This window comes from Cherax quadricarinatus, chromosome 59 (assembly GCF_038502225.1).
Source record: "Cherax quadricarinatus isolate ZL_2023a chromosome 59, ASM3850222v1, whole genome shotgun sequence".
Taxonomy (NCBI): domain Eukaryota; kingdom Metazoa; phylum Arthropoda; class Malacostraca; order Decapoda; family Parastacidae; genus Cherax; species Cherax quadricarinatus.
The window spans coordinates 10,443,682-10,458,890 of NC_091350.1; the positions used below are offsets into that span (position 1 = coordinate 10,443,682).

The following is a 15,209-nucleotide window of genomic DNA, read 5'->3' on the forward strand; positions in this document are numbered from 1 at the left end:
ACAGGAATGAGAAAGTACATTCTTTTTTTTACATGATGCTTGAAAAAAATTATAATATGCTCTATGCCCTCTGATGAATATGTGAACCATAACCACCACTAATACCACTGCATTATTTTCTATTGCAAAATATATTTTGAATTACAGCCTTCTTCACACGTTGGAACATCAGGAAAGCAACTCATTTTTTAAGTTGGAATGCACTGTATTCAATCATTTTATTTTCAACTCACCTAAAGGGTCTATCCTTCGGACAAGGGAAGGATCTACAGAAGCGTGGGTCCTCGTCCTCTCCTCCTGGGCAAGCTGGCTCACCATCGCACAGATCCATCAGATCCAGACATAATGTGCTACTCTGGCAACGTACAATTTTCTCCTCGGGGCATTTTTCTGAAGTTGAAAAAATTAAATAAAACTAAGCACAGTATTATTCCAGCATATTACCTTCCACACATGCAAAAAAATATTATTTAATCACATAGGGACAATCAAAGAAATTACTATACAATACACAATTAACTCACACATAGAACAAAGAAATTTATAATGATGTTTTGGTCTGGCTTGAGCTGTTAACCCCTTGAGGGTCAGTGCCATAGTTCTAAGGATTTGAACTCTGGGTCAGTGCTGTTGAACTACATTATGAGCTCAGCTAACTTAGATAATCTGTGAGGGGTAAATTTTGGCCTAGATATGAGAGAATGAGTCTGTATGGTGAGAGTACACCACATAAAAAGAGTCCTGCCCCATGCAGTGCATGATAAAGAAAAAAAAACTGACCGGGTTTTTGGTATAAAAGAGCAAAATTTGTGGTGTATTTTCAGATAGCTTTTATGGTTTTATTTTTGGTTCCATGGTATCAATTGACAGAAAGGAAGATATATTACTGAAGTAGAGATGATTCTGATTGGTTTCAGGACTGGAAGTAGGTTGAAATTGGGCTCAAAGTAGTGGAAATATTTGATTTTTGACAATATTCTAGAGTAAACAAATCACATAGCTTGTTTAATACACGTCCAACTAATCAGTCTAACATGCATTCACAAACATGCTGACATTATTTATACAATTATTACAATAATGCATAACAGTAAACCTTATATTTTTTGTGTGAATAAAAATTTAAAATAGAAAATAAGTGTAATATAAGAGAAGCCTGGGAAAATAACTAATGAACAGAGGAAATGTTATTTTAGTGCCAGGAATGCCTGCACTGTTTATTCTGGACTATTTTGAAACTGGCATATTTTGAAATATGTGTGAATTTGCCCAAATTACCAATTTCTGATTACTTTATTTGGTAGTTGAGTTAGTTGACTGGGCGATTTCTTGTGCTCAATCAATAAAATGGAAGACATACTAGTGAAATAGCTAAGAATTTAGTCTACTGGAACAATGTAATTGGCCTAGAATAGGACTCAAAGTGGGCAAAATCTCCAATACGTAAATATTGCTGGCACAGCAAAATTTGCAAAACCACAATTTCATCAATTTTCCATCAAATTTCACAATTTTTGTTTTATTACCTTCAGAAAAAGATTTTTTTTACCATTTCATAAGAAATTTTTGTTTTTTTGTATGGACACTTTTTAGATTGGGGGGTCTGGACCCTCAAGGGGTTAATTAGTCCAAGTCGGACTGAAACATCATCCAAAGTGTGTGACTAGTTAGTAATCCAAACCGGACTGAAATGTCATCATAAGTTTCTTCTATGTGTTTGTTATTTGTGCATTTTTCTAGTCATGGTATTGTGCCTTTTTATTCTTTAAAGTACTGTACAGTATATTATATACGTATATCCATCCATAGCTTCTGGGAAAGGAGCAGGGGCAGCTTCCACACCTAGAAAGTCAAAACAAAAAAGACTAATATATTTTTTTTTTCAACAAGTCGGCCATCTCCCACCGAGGCAGGGTGACCCAAAAAGAAAGAAAATTCCCAAAAAGAAAATATTTTTATCATCATTCAACACTTTCACCTCACTCACACATAATCACTGTTTTTGCAGAGGTGCCCAGAATACAACAGTTTAGAAGTATATACATGTAAAAATACACAATATATCTCTCCAAACTGCCAATATCCCAAACCTCTCCTTTAGAGTGCAGGTATTGTACTTCCCATTTCCAGGACTCAAGTCCGATTATATAAAATAACCAGTTTCCCTTAATCCCTTCACTAAATAATACCCTGCTCACACTCCAACAGCTCGTCAGGTCCCAGATACCATTCGTCTCCATTCACTCCTATCTAACACGCTCATGCATGCACAATTAGGAAATGTTGATATTTTACTGTATAATAAATTAAAGTCAGCCTATGGCATCATTCAACAATGGTACAGTGGATCCCCGGATTAAGTCATCATCAGAATAAGTAATATTTAGAATAATTGTTTTGTCATCAAAATATTGGCTCAGTGAACGTCACTGAACTCGGTATAAGTCATTTGTCTGGAATGCATCCACACGGCCCTAGAGGCCCCGACACTCCATGTACAGCCAGTGTGCAATTGTTTACCAGCCAGTGATGATGATCCCATGCGTTCATATGATACATTTTGTATTATTCCATTCTTTTTAGTGCTTGTAACTGCTAAATAAGCCACCATGGGCCCAAAGAAAGCTTCTAGTGCCAGCCAGCCCTTTGGTAAAGGGCTCAGAGAGAGGGAAGAACGTGCTTTTTTCACTGATTCTGCAATATGTACAATACTAAAGCAGCAGGAGTCGATAAAGGCTATAGTGCCAGCCAGCGATAAAGTGTAGCATTAACAGTGTAGCAAGTAAGTTAAGCGATTAATCGATAGAAAAAGGACAGCACGAAACTGACTCCTCCACTGTTGTTGGAAGTATATAGGGCGACTGACAAGACCGCCATCTCTGCTGCCTCTTGCTGCCACCTTCACCATCACTAAGACCGCCATCTCTGCTGCCTCTTGCTGCCACCTTCACCATCACTAAGACCGCCATATCTGCTGCCTCTTGCTGCCACCTTCACCATCACTATGTAAAGCTTATCTTTCAGTGGCCCTTATACACCCAACAACAAACAACACACCACCACTTGTGACATTCTTAATGCCATATTTTATTCATTCTAGAGTATATATTGTATTTCTATGTTATTAATATTGTTTATTATGTCATATTAGATGAATTGTGCTAGATAAATAAGCCATAGAGCTGATATTAGTGTCATATTGAAGGACTATCTTGTCCTGTCTCCCAACACAATTCCCAATATACGCCAGAAACAGACATCTCTGGAACACTTTTTTGAGCGACAGGGGTCCAGTGACTCTCAAACTGGTCCTAGTGGCATTAAAAAACAAAGAAAGGAAGTAACCCAGGACAAGGACTTGGTACCTGAAGACTTTATGAAAGGGGATTCACCCTTCCAAACAATTGTAAACTTCTCCATCCTCTCCCCTCCTCCCATTTTCTATACATCACCATGTCTTCAGTAAAGGTAAGTGTGATGTTATTGTTTTATTCTTCATGTATCATTGTTTTGTGAAGGTAAATTTATATTTCATGTAGAAAACATTTTTTTTAATACTTTTGGGTGTCTGAAATAGATTAATTGGATTTCCATTACATTTCTTATGGGGAAAATTAATTCGGAATAAGTCATATTCTGGATAAGTCACTCTCTCTGGAACGGATTAATTACATAATCCGGGGGTCCACTGTATTAGGCTTTTTATGCTTATAAATTACTTGTAAACTCTAGTGCTGCACTACTGTCACATTCACCAATACAGGTCAGTCATCACTAATCTAGCATCACTGGAACCTTTAGTGTGGCAGATTAGTGAGTCTGCTGGATTACAGAGTGGTTAGGTTAGAATACACTTAATTAACTTATCAATAAAGACTTTATCTGCTACATCTTCCTCATTTTCATCACTAATTTCTCCTCCACTGGCTTGCTGCTGTGGATTTACAACCATCTGTACAATTTCTGAATCAGTATAATGAAGAAATTTGAGTCAGTATAATGATGAAATTTTAAATTATGCTACCGAAATTAGTGCTGGATCACTGATGGAACCAGATAACTGATTGCCGGATTAGTGATGGCCGACCTGTACTTAGTTCTTTCAGCTTTAATAAAAATCGGCATGAATGTTGGTAAAAAATGAGTACTGTTTTTTTTAACACACAAGCTGTGTCCCACCTAGGTAGGAAGATCCAAAAAAGAGGAAATACATTCACCATCATTCATTCAATCATTGTCTTGCCAAAAGCATGCCTACATCACAGTTCAGATGGTCCTCTGACCTGCAACATGAGTATTATATATTAGACTTAAGTAGACTTAAGGCTTAAGTAATCTATAAGTACTAGGTTAAGTCTGCCCGAAATGCCTCGGCATGATAGTGGCTTTCTTCATACCAATCAAATTATGAAATGTAAACACACTTTGTAATCTTAGCAAAGAAATAAAATTTTATTTTATTTCATTTTTATTTTTTATTTATTAAATTTACAGCTTTTCAAAACTTACTTGTCCAACAATTGTCCTCATCAGCTCCATTCATACATTGAATTCGTCCATCGCAAGTGCTGGAAGCAGGTGTGCAATGATTTGTCACATCACCACACCAATACTGATTAGAGCCTGTGCAACATCCTGTATGATTAAAATAAAGTTATAATCAATGTGAAAGATACTGTAATTTTTTTTAACACGTCGGCCGTCTCCCATAGAGGCAGGGTGACCCAAAAGAAAGAAAAGACCCAAAAAGAAAGAAAAAAAACTTTTACTATCAGCCAACACTTTTACCATCACTCATACATAATCACCGTCTTTGCAGAGGCACCCAGATATACTGGCTGTCTCCCACCTAGGCAGGGTGACCCAACAAGAAGAAATGTATAAAGTTTTTTCTTTTAACATTTAGTAATTTACACAGGAGAAGAGGTTACTAGCCCTTTGCTCCCGGCATTTTAATAGCCTTTTACAACACGCATGGCTTGAAGGAAGGATTCTTTTCCACTTCCCCATGGAGATGTAAATTTTTTTTTTAACACTGCCATTTCTTACCAAGGCAGGGTGAAATTTAATTTTTTTTTTTTAACAAGTTGGCCGTCTCCCACCGAGGCAGGGTGACCCAAAAAGAAAGAAAATCCAGAAAAAGAAAATACTTTTATCATCATTCAACACTTTCACCTCACTCATACATAATCATTGTCTTTCCAGAGATGCTCAGATATGACAGTTTAGAAGTCCCTCCAAACTGTCTATATCCCAGACCCCTCCTTTAAAATGCAGGCACTGTACTTCCCATTTCCAGGACTCAAGTCCGGCTAAATCTATAATAACCAGTTTCCGTGAATCCCTTAACTAGATGTTACCCTGCTCACACTCCAACAGCTCGTCAAGTCCCAAAAACCATTCGTCTCCATTTACTTCTATCTAACACGCTCACACACGCTTCCTGGAAGTTCAAGCCCCATGCCCACAAAACCTCTTTTACCCCCTCCCTCCAACCTTTTCGAGGACGACCCCTACCCCTCCTTCCTTTCCCCACAGATTTATACGCTCTCCAAGTCATTCTACTTTGATCCAATCTCTCTAAATGACCAAACCACCTCAGCAACCCCTCTTCAGCCCTCTGACTAATACTTTTAGTAACTCCACACCTCCTCCTAATTTCCACACTCCACACAATTTGGTATGTACAACTGTACTTAACCCTTAAACTGTCCAAACAAATTTACGTTCACATGCATAGTGCTCCAAAAGTAGATTTACGTTTTTTTACATATTTTTGATAACAAAAAAAACGTAGATCAAAGTTTTTTTACACGTTTTCAAATTAAAAAAAAAAAAAATCTACGCTTTTTACATACTTTCAAATGTTGAAAAAGCGTAGATCTACATTTGGACAGTTTAAGGGTTAAATCTTGCTGTTGTAGACTAAGACTGCTTCACCACATAAAATATCCTGCTATCTTTCAGACGAATCTGCATCACCAACACTTTTTCATCATTATTATATCACTACTGTCTTAAGCACTCCTGCCTACTCTCTAAAGCACTTGTATGAAGAATTAACCTTTAAACTGTCCAAAGGTAGATCTACGTTTGCTCGCATAGAGCTCCGAACATAGATCTATGTTTTTTTTACATGCTTTCTTATGGAGAAAATCAAGGTCGGAACACTATGTGCGAAAACGTAGATCTACGTTTGGACAGTTTAAGGGATAACTAACACATCAAATTCTGGCTAGGATAGGTATTCATTTTGCATCTCCGATGCGTCAGGATTAAAAGTTTATACTAGATAAAACTTAATACAAGAGCAAGGGTATGGGTAGTGATAGCATCAGGTTTTCAATGACCTCGTGCAATGTTGAAACTGGGTCATAATGTACATAAAGTTGACTCAAGGATTTTGCATTGAATTTTAGAATTTCTATGTACAGTGCAAAGATTATAGCTCTACAAATTCAGTGGTACAGTATCAGAAACATTCTCAAATGATATTCAAGAGTGGTTTTTGCTCACCTTGGGAATTATCTCTACACTCGAGATGCTGGCAGCTGCCACTGACGCAACCCATTCCTGCACCGAGACATGTGCTGCTGTTAAAGCATTCACCACCAGCACTGACACACTTACCAGGGATGTCCTCCTGTGATGTACACCCCTCAAGCTCTGTGGAAAATAAAGATTTTTTCTACAGACACTCATGCAAAAAATTTACATCTAATAAAATGATGATCGTCACTGCACTGTAGAGTATTTTGAAAATACTACATAGTTACACGAGTATTTGGAGGTGAGACATACAGTACTTGCACTCTGAAGGAAGGGTATGGATTTTGTATTTCAAAAGGGTCATTTGAATTGTGTCTGTGACCTTCTGGCAAGACAACTGTTGAATAAACGATGGTGAATGTGTTTCCCCCTTTTTTTTTTGTCACCCTAACTTAGAGGAAGATGGCTCGTGTGGCAAAAACTAAAATAATAATCTAAAATGGTATAAGAAAATTTTAATAAGGTAGGACGCTGATACTGTGTAAGCACATTAAATTTTGTTTCAATACTGACAAACACAAAAGTGTATCCTGGTAAACAACAGTGTACTCTAAGTACTGTATATGTGTGTGTGTGTTGAAATGGCAACTGTCTTTGTGGTGTGGGATGATGTGAGATCTTGAGGATGATAGTTGCTTCAAAATCATTACAAAACTTCAATTTAACAGATTTCAAAAATACGGGATAAAATCCGCTGGGTTAATTGATTCGGAAACAGCAGACAAAGTCTGATGATTACAAAGTTATTGTTACAATAACAGCAAAACATCTCATCTCTATCCACAACAATGGCCACTGGCTATTACCGGCTACCTGCTCTCCTCTATTAATCCACTAAATCGAGGGTTAGCTGTAATTTAAATTATCAAAAATAGAGAAATGTGTACAGAAAAAAGGTACTAGTTTTGACATGTGGCAATACTGAGATGTTTACTATATAAATCAGATTTATTTTTGGTCTTTTTCTTTAGAACATATCTCTAAGTATGGTTTATATGCATTATCAAGTCCTTAAATCTATACTGTAGTCTCTGAACTACAGAATTTCCTGAATACTGAAAATTACAAATTTAAATTTTAACCCATTTTGATGAGTAATATGCATCTGCTCCAACCAAAAATTTGTTTTCCTCTACGATCACTAAATTCTTCTAATTTGCTCCTTTCCCAATTAATCTCTTTCCCTCCTCTCACAATCATCAGATGAAAGATCCAGCCTCCAGCTCCATCTACGCTGAATGATCAACACTAGTTTAGTATTTAGTCTTTCCCCACCAAACTCTTATTCCTTTCTTCCCCACATTACCCCCTCACAAAACTCTTCCTCACATTACCCTCTCACAAAACTCTTCCTCACATTACCCCCTCACAAAACTCTTCCTCTTTTCCTACAAAGTACATTGGAACCTCAAATATCGAACTGCTCCCAAGTCGACCAATAATGTAAGTATACTTTTGTAAGTGCTTTTATAAATGTAATTTTGAGGGTCTGAAATGAACTAATATAATTTATATTTTTCCTGATGGGAATAAATTAATTCGGTAATGGCACTCAAACAGCCGTCTGGAACAAAGAAAGTTCGATATTTGAAGTTCCACTGTACCTTCCCCTCCTGCTTCCATTACTTAGGGTAACTTTTTTCTTTAACTCACACCCCACTAAGCATTTTTACCTTCCACCATCATACTTTTTTTTTCTTTCTCCTCCTCCTAAAAATTATCTCCTGTTCCCATACAAGATCTTTCCCTATTCTTCACACAATTTTTCTGTTTCTCCCCATTCACCCCCCTGCCCCTCTCTCACCCACACACAATGCGAATCTGTACTTTGTCACAATCCAACTGAAATACAATATAAAAAGCACCATACTTTTACACCATCAAGAGTTGATTTATCAGGTATTAGGCTGGAATAGCTTACCTGTATGCTTCCCAAGTCAAAATTAAAAATTTTACTTATTGTTGCTCACCTGAGCAAGTTATTTTACAAATTTCAAACTTTTTTTTTTTTGTCCATATAAGATTTCCATTATTCAGAATCTCTTATCTTAAGTAGTTTTTAAGCATCAGGATTAATTTGCCCAAAATGTATTGAATACTAGTGGCTTTCTTTTGTACCTTTCAATGTTTTATTACACAAACTATGTTATTTTGTAGTGTATAAAGAAAATATATAAAATAAATGTTTTAGACACTCTTGCATTATTTGGAATAAGAGACATATCAAAGACATACAGTAAACTAAGTCTAATAACCATACCTGAGGCTGTAGTCTCAGAACTTTGAAACTCCTGTGATACGTTTCACATTATATTGCTACTACTGTATTATGACATTAATTGTATATACAGTGGACCCCCGCATAACGATCACCTCCCAATGCGACCAATTATGTAAGTGTATTTATGTAAGTGCATTTGTACGTGTATGTTTGAGGGTCTGAAATGGACTAATCTACTTCACAATATTCCTTATGGGAACAAATTCGGTCAGTACTGGCACCTGAACATACTTCTGGAATGAAAAAATATCGTTAACCGGGGGTCCACTGTATAACATAACCAATAAAAAATAACCGGAGCTGTAGCCAGGCTTTATGTTTGTCGGAGTTCATAGGCTCGTACCAATAAAAGGCAGACAATGGCATGTCAACAAGTGAATTTATAGACACTGGTAACAGAGATTGATTTTAATACATTTTTCCCAAGACTGGGCTTTATTAGGTATGATACTTGATAAAGCCCAGTCATGGGTGAAAAGTTATATTACCAATATCTTTATTTAATACCTATAATGCTTCACTAACTCATTAAAAAGACTGGCATTCTCACCATCAGACATGTATTTCATATACGTAACAATAGTTGGCCAGATGCGCAGGGGCACCCGCCAGTAATAGGGCTGCCCATCGCCACGTTTGGAAGCCATCTCCATCACGCCATCCAAGGGCTTCGGTGTCACTTCGAGGATGAAAATCTTCACACCAATTTTTTTTAGCTTTTGAGCTTCAATTACATCTGCTCCTTCCATCCCAAGGGAGCCAAAGATAGGCAAAACTGAGGAATACATAGAGAAGCTTCAGCATCCTCTAATTAATTTACATATTTTGTTAGCAATCATTTAAACTAATGCGGGAAACACTAATGCTTATTTTCAGAACTAAATCAGTTTCTAAGATAAATGTTAAGTCTTCAATATACAGGAGGGTCACCTCATATACAGCACCTATTTTCAATGTTCCATGTTTTTGTTGGCTTTCAACTGAGCCATTGTTTCACCCGCCTGTGACAATTGCCGGCACATCGATTATAATGAACAATGGCTCAATTTGAAGCCAATGAGAACGTGGAGCACCAAAAAGAAGGTGTTATATGTGTGGGGCCCTCCTGTACAAAGCATTTATTGCAAAGGATATTACATACTACAACATTAACTAACATTTCCCCCTACACACACAGGAGTTGTGACTCGACCCCTTCAACCACATATGAGTCAGTACAAATGCACACACATGACAACCAGCTTAACAATGAGATGGTGTTGTGGGTAAGGCAGTCTACCTGGGCTATTTTTCTTTAATCAATAAATTAGGATAACTGGAGTGTGAGCAGGGTAATATTTAGTGAAGGGATTCAGGGAAACCGGTTATTTTCATATAGTCCGACTTGAGTCCTGGAAATGGGAAGTACAATGCCTGCACTATAAAGGAGGGGTTTGGGATATTGGCAGTTTGGAGGGATATGTTGTGTATCTTTATACGTATATGCTTCTAAACTGTTGTATTCTGAGCACCTCTGCAAAAACAGTGATAATGTGTGAGTGTGGTGAAAGTGTTGAATGATGACGAAAGTATTTTCTTTTTGGGGATTTTCTTTCTTTTTTTTTGGGTCACCCTGCCTCGGTGGGAGACGGCCGACTTGTTAAAAAAAAATAAAAAACTGTGTTAAGAAATCATATAAGAATTTTGCCACCATTGCATTCAGGAAGTACCATTTCACCACTATTACAGAGGACCACCATAGCAGGCCTACTGGCCTGTGCTATTTCTAGCCTTCACAGTAGATCACGATTTTCCACTCACTCATCTCAACCTACACACGTTCACATAACCCACGCAACCACTTGACCTGCACACCCACTCATCCTACACACCCATTTGACCCACACTCCTTGAAGCTAGATATTTATTTATTTATATTTCAACAAACTGGCCGTATCCCACCGAGGCAGGGTGGCCCAAAAAGAAAAACAAAAGTTTCTCTTTTCAAATTTAGTAATTTATACAGGAGAAGGGGTTACTAGCCCCTTGCTCCCGGCATTTTAGTCGCCTCTTACAACATGCATGGCTTACGGAGGAAGAATTCTGTTCCACTTCCCCATGGAGATAAGAGGAAATAAACAAGAACAAGAACTAGAGAGAAAATAGCAGAAAACCCAGAGGGGTGTGTATATATATGCTTGTACATGTATGTGTAGTGTGACCTAAGTGTAAGTAGAAGTAGCAAGACGTACCTGAAATCTTGCATGTATATGAGACAGAAAAAAAGGACACCAGCAATCCTACCATCATGTAAGACAATTACAGGCTTTCGTTTTACACTCACTTGGCAGGACGGTAGTACCTCCCTGGGTGGTTGCTGTCTACCAACCTACTACCTAGGTTGAAGCTAGATATGTTAATCTAAGTCACACACTCATTCTAAGCTGAAGACATACCACACCTACCCACTTATACCAATCCCACCTCACTCTACATCTATCCTACCCCAACACAGATTAACCTCAGAACAAACTTCAACATCATATTACTCACACATCACTTTGCAGGTGGCCTTGGATTTTCTGAATTTTTTAAATGCTTCTCTAAGCACAGGTTGTATACGTGTTCCCCACCTCTCATGGGACATGTCATGGAATGCATTTCTCAGAGCACAACGATTGACCCCATCTCCAAAAGATAACTTGGTGACTGTGTAATCGGAATACGTCAACACGCTTACCCTGGTAGATTCTGAAATACTACAATTTAACGTAGAATGATGTTATTTAAATTTAGAAACAGATACATGCACAATATATTTAGTCTTATAAAACTTGCATAATATCAAACTCTTACATATATAAACTGGAACAAATAAATATATACAGTAGTTCAAAAAACACTTAACGCAAAACAAACTATTACCATAGGACACATGTGCAATTCTTAATTATATTTGATGAAATGTTTTACCTGTGTTGCAAACTTCTTCAATCAAATAAATGAGACATTTGTGCAACATCTGGGTATCTTTATTCTGGAAATGTTTTGCCAGCCAGTGGCATCTTCAGTCCAATGCAGAGAAAGGTGACTGAGGAGAAGTTTGAGGTAATCAGTCCCTCAGTCTGGAGTTGATGTGTTCAGTCCATCAATCTTGATAAAATGAGACATTTGCCAGTTATCTAAACTATTTATTCAAATTCTTTAATCAAATACAGGCTTGCAAGACTGACTGCCTCCTACCAAGGCTGAGGGACTGATTACCTCAAGACAACCTCTTCTACTCTCTTCAATGTTACTTTATTTTGCATTTGACTGAAAAAATCAGTTATACAGGTAAAAACATTTTGGCAATGAAGATACCCAGGTATTGCACATGTGTCATATTTATCAATATCATCCATAACAAAAGTTCACAATAGACCAAGTATCTTTGTACAATACATGTTGACAATACCTGCCACTCTACAGGAACAAATAAAACAGATGAAGGCTCAGTGTTCAGTGACCAGGTGTTACCAGAGTAAATTAAATTAAAGAGCAATGACATTCTTACATGCTGTCTGCAATTGTGTGTACCAAGTTAGCTTGGGCTGCTAGTGTCTCAGAAGGTGCATCAGTCGATGAATGCAGCAAGAAGAGTGTGTCACAAATACACTCTCCCTCTGCCAGCACATCACTTATTGAAGTGGCCATATCAACTGTAAAGAGAAAAGACCAGTTATAATGGTTATATTTATAACCATAATTTTTAAAGGGGTGGGCCGGTAAGCCAGCGGAAGACCTCAGTCAGATGACTAAAAGCTCCAGCTGTGGATCATCATAAGAATAAGACCCACATCAGGAAACACTTGTTCTGTTTCCTGGCAAGCTTTACCTAACCTAACCTAGGAATACTTTCAAGAAGTACCTATGCAAAATATTACAATATACACAAAGTCTAATGCATATTGTAAATTTAGTCTTTTCATAATGAAAACATCTTAACTAAACTTCATTATTATTCTTTCTCAAAGACACAAAACTATTGATACTAGAATACAAATAGATATAACTGTAAAAAATTCTGCGTCTTTTTGGTTTGTATGAAGAGTTATGTGCAAGGGGTCCACCTGAATTAATTGGGAACTTTTTGTTTCTGTTTCTATTTATAATGGGAACTCTTGTTACCTTTCCTTTCATCACCTAGGTATGGGCATTACTTCCCCTCACACATTGGAATGCAGGGGCAATACAGGAAAAAAATGTTAGTGGCCCTTAACACCCCTGCGGAGGAGGAAACGGAGGTGGCCAAAGAAGAAGAAGACATAATGAAGAGCATTATGTGAGGTCAAATAATTGGTGTACCAGTAGTGAATTTGGTGCAAACTTACCAATTTAGTAATTTAAAGATACAGTACTTTAACCCTTAAATGGTCCAAACGTATATATACGTTTTTTCAACATCTGAAAGTATGTAAAAAAATGTAGATCTTCTTTTCTGTTTTACATTTGAAAACGTGTAAAAAAATCTTTTATCAACATTTTTTTTTTTGTCATATTTGAAAATAGGCAAAAAAAGTAGATCTACTTTTGTAGCACTACGAATTTGAACGTCAATCTCTTTGGACCGTTTAAGAGTTAAGCCAGGAAAATCTTAAATTTATGACATTTCAATCCACACTGGAGCTACACTAAGTACTGTACCTGAAAAAGCCCTAAGTGGGTGAGACAATGTAAAATAAAGTCTTCCTGTGTAAAGTGCCTTTGAAGTACTGCTTGTTGGCTTATACTACTGTCTATCTTCATGAATTTGAAAATAAGTCTTTGTGGAAATTAGGAAAAGGTGTGGAGTTAATAAAAGTATTAGTCAGAGGGCAGAAGAGGGGTTGTTGAGGTGGTTTGGTCATTTAGAGAGAATGGATCAAAGTAGAATGACATGGAAAGCATATAAATCTATAGGGTAAGGAAGGTGGGGTAGGGGTCGTCCTCGAAAGGGTTGGAGAGAGGGGGTAAAGGAGGTTTTGTGGGCAAGGGGCTTGGACTTCCAGCAAGCGTGCGTGAGTGTGTTAGATAGGAGAGAATGGAGACGAATGGTGCTTGGGACCTGACGATCTGTTGGAGTGTGAGCAGGGTAATATTTAGTGAAGGGATTCAGGGAAACCGGTTATTTTCATATAGTCGGACTTGAGTCCTGGAAATGGGAAGTACAATGCCTGCACTTTAAAGGAGGGGTTTGGGATATTGGCAGTTTGGAGGGATATGTTGTGTATCTTTATATGTGTATGCTTCTAAACTGTTGTATTCTGAGCACCACTGCAAAAACAGTGATTATGTGTGAGTGTGGTGAAAGTGTTTAATGATGATGAAAGTATTTTCTTTTTGGTGATTTTCTTTCTTTTTTGGGTCACCCTGCCTCGGTGGGAGACGGCCGACTAGTTGAAAAAAAAAAAAGGTAAGTTTGGAGTGCCAGGTGTAAATGATAATGAGAGCCCTTTGATTGAACTTTGTATAGAAAGGGGTTTAGTTATAGGTAATACATATTTTAAGAAAAAGAGGATAAATAAGTATACAAGATATCATGTAGGGCGAAATGACAGTAGTTTGTTGGATTATGTATTGGTAGATAAAAGACTGTTGAGTAGACTTCAGGATGTACATGTTTATAGAGGGGCCACAGATATATCAGATCACTTTCTAGTTGTAGCTACACTGAGAGTAAAAGGTAGATGGGATACAAGGAGAATAGAAGCATCAGGGAAGAGAGAGGTGAAGGTTTATAAACTAAAAGAGGAGGCAGTTAGGGTAAGATATAAACAGCTATTGGAGGATAGATGGGCTAATGAGAGCATAGGCAATGGGGTCGAAGAGGTATGGGGTAGGTTTAAAAATGTAGTGTTAGAGTGTTCAGCAGAAGTTTGTGGTTACAGGAAAGTGGGTGCAGGAGGGAAGAGGAGCGATTGGTGGAATGATGATGTAAAGAGAGTAGTAAGGGAGAAAAAGTTAGCATATGAGAAGTTTTTACAAAGTAGAAGTGATGCAAGGAGGGAAGAGTATATGGAGAAAAAGAGAGAGGTTAAGAGAGTGGTGAAGCAATGTAAAAAGAGAGCAAATGAGAGAGTGGGTGAGATGTTATCAACAAATTTTGTTGAAAATAAGAAAAAGTTTTGGAGTGAGATTAACAAGTTAAGAAAGCCTAGAGAACAAATGGATTTGTCAGTTAAAAATAGGAGAGGAGAGTTATTAAATGGAGAGTTAGAGGTATTGGGAAGATGGAGGGAATATTTTGAGGAATTGTTAAATGTTGATGAAGATAGGGAAGCTGTGATTACGTGTATAGGGCAAGGAGGAATAACATCTTGTAGGAGTGAGGAAGAGCCAGTTGTGAGTGTGGGGGAAGTTCGTGAGGCAGTAGGTAAAA

The 15,209-nt window shown here is 37.5% G+C and overlaps 1 protein-coding gene across 3 annotated transcripts in view; it reads right to left on the reverse strand.

Annotated features, from left to right (window-relative positions):
* LOC128698798 (uncharacterized) overlaps positions 1-15,209 on the reverse strand; it is a 187,977-nt gene that overhangs the window by 40,155 nt on the left and 132,613 nt on the right. For all 3 annotated transcript variants that reach the window (XM_070097716.1, XM_070097715.1, XM_070097714.1), the window contains 6 exons: positions 12,366-12,510; positions 11,363-11,568; positions 9,381-9,605; positions 6,517-6,666; positions 4,510-4,635; positions 234-390 (listed from right to left, as the gene is read on the reverse strand). In XM_070097716.1, the coding sequence (XP_069953817.1) occupies positions 234-390; positions 4,510-4,635; positions 6,517-6,666; positions 9,381-9,605; positions 11,363-11,568; positions 12,366-12,510 (1,009 nt within the window). The remainder of the gene's footprint in view (positions 1-233; positions 391-4,509; positions 4,636-6,516; positions 6,667-9,380; positions 9,606-11,362; positions 11,569-12,365; positions 12,511-15,209) is intronic.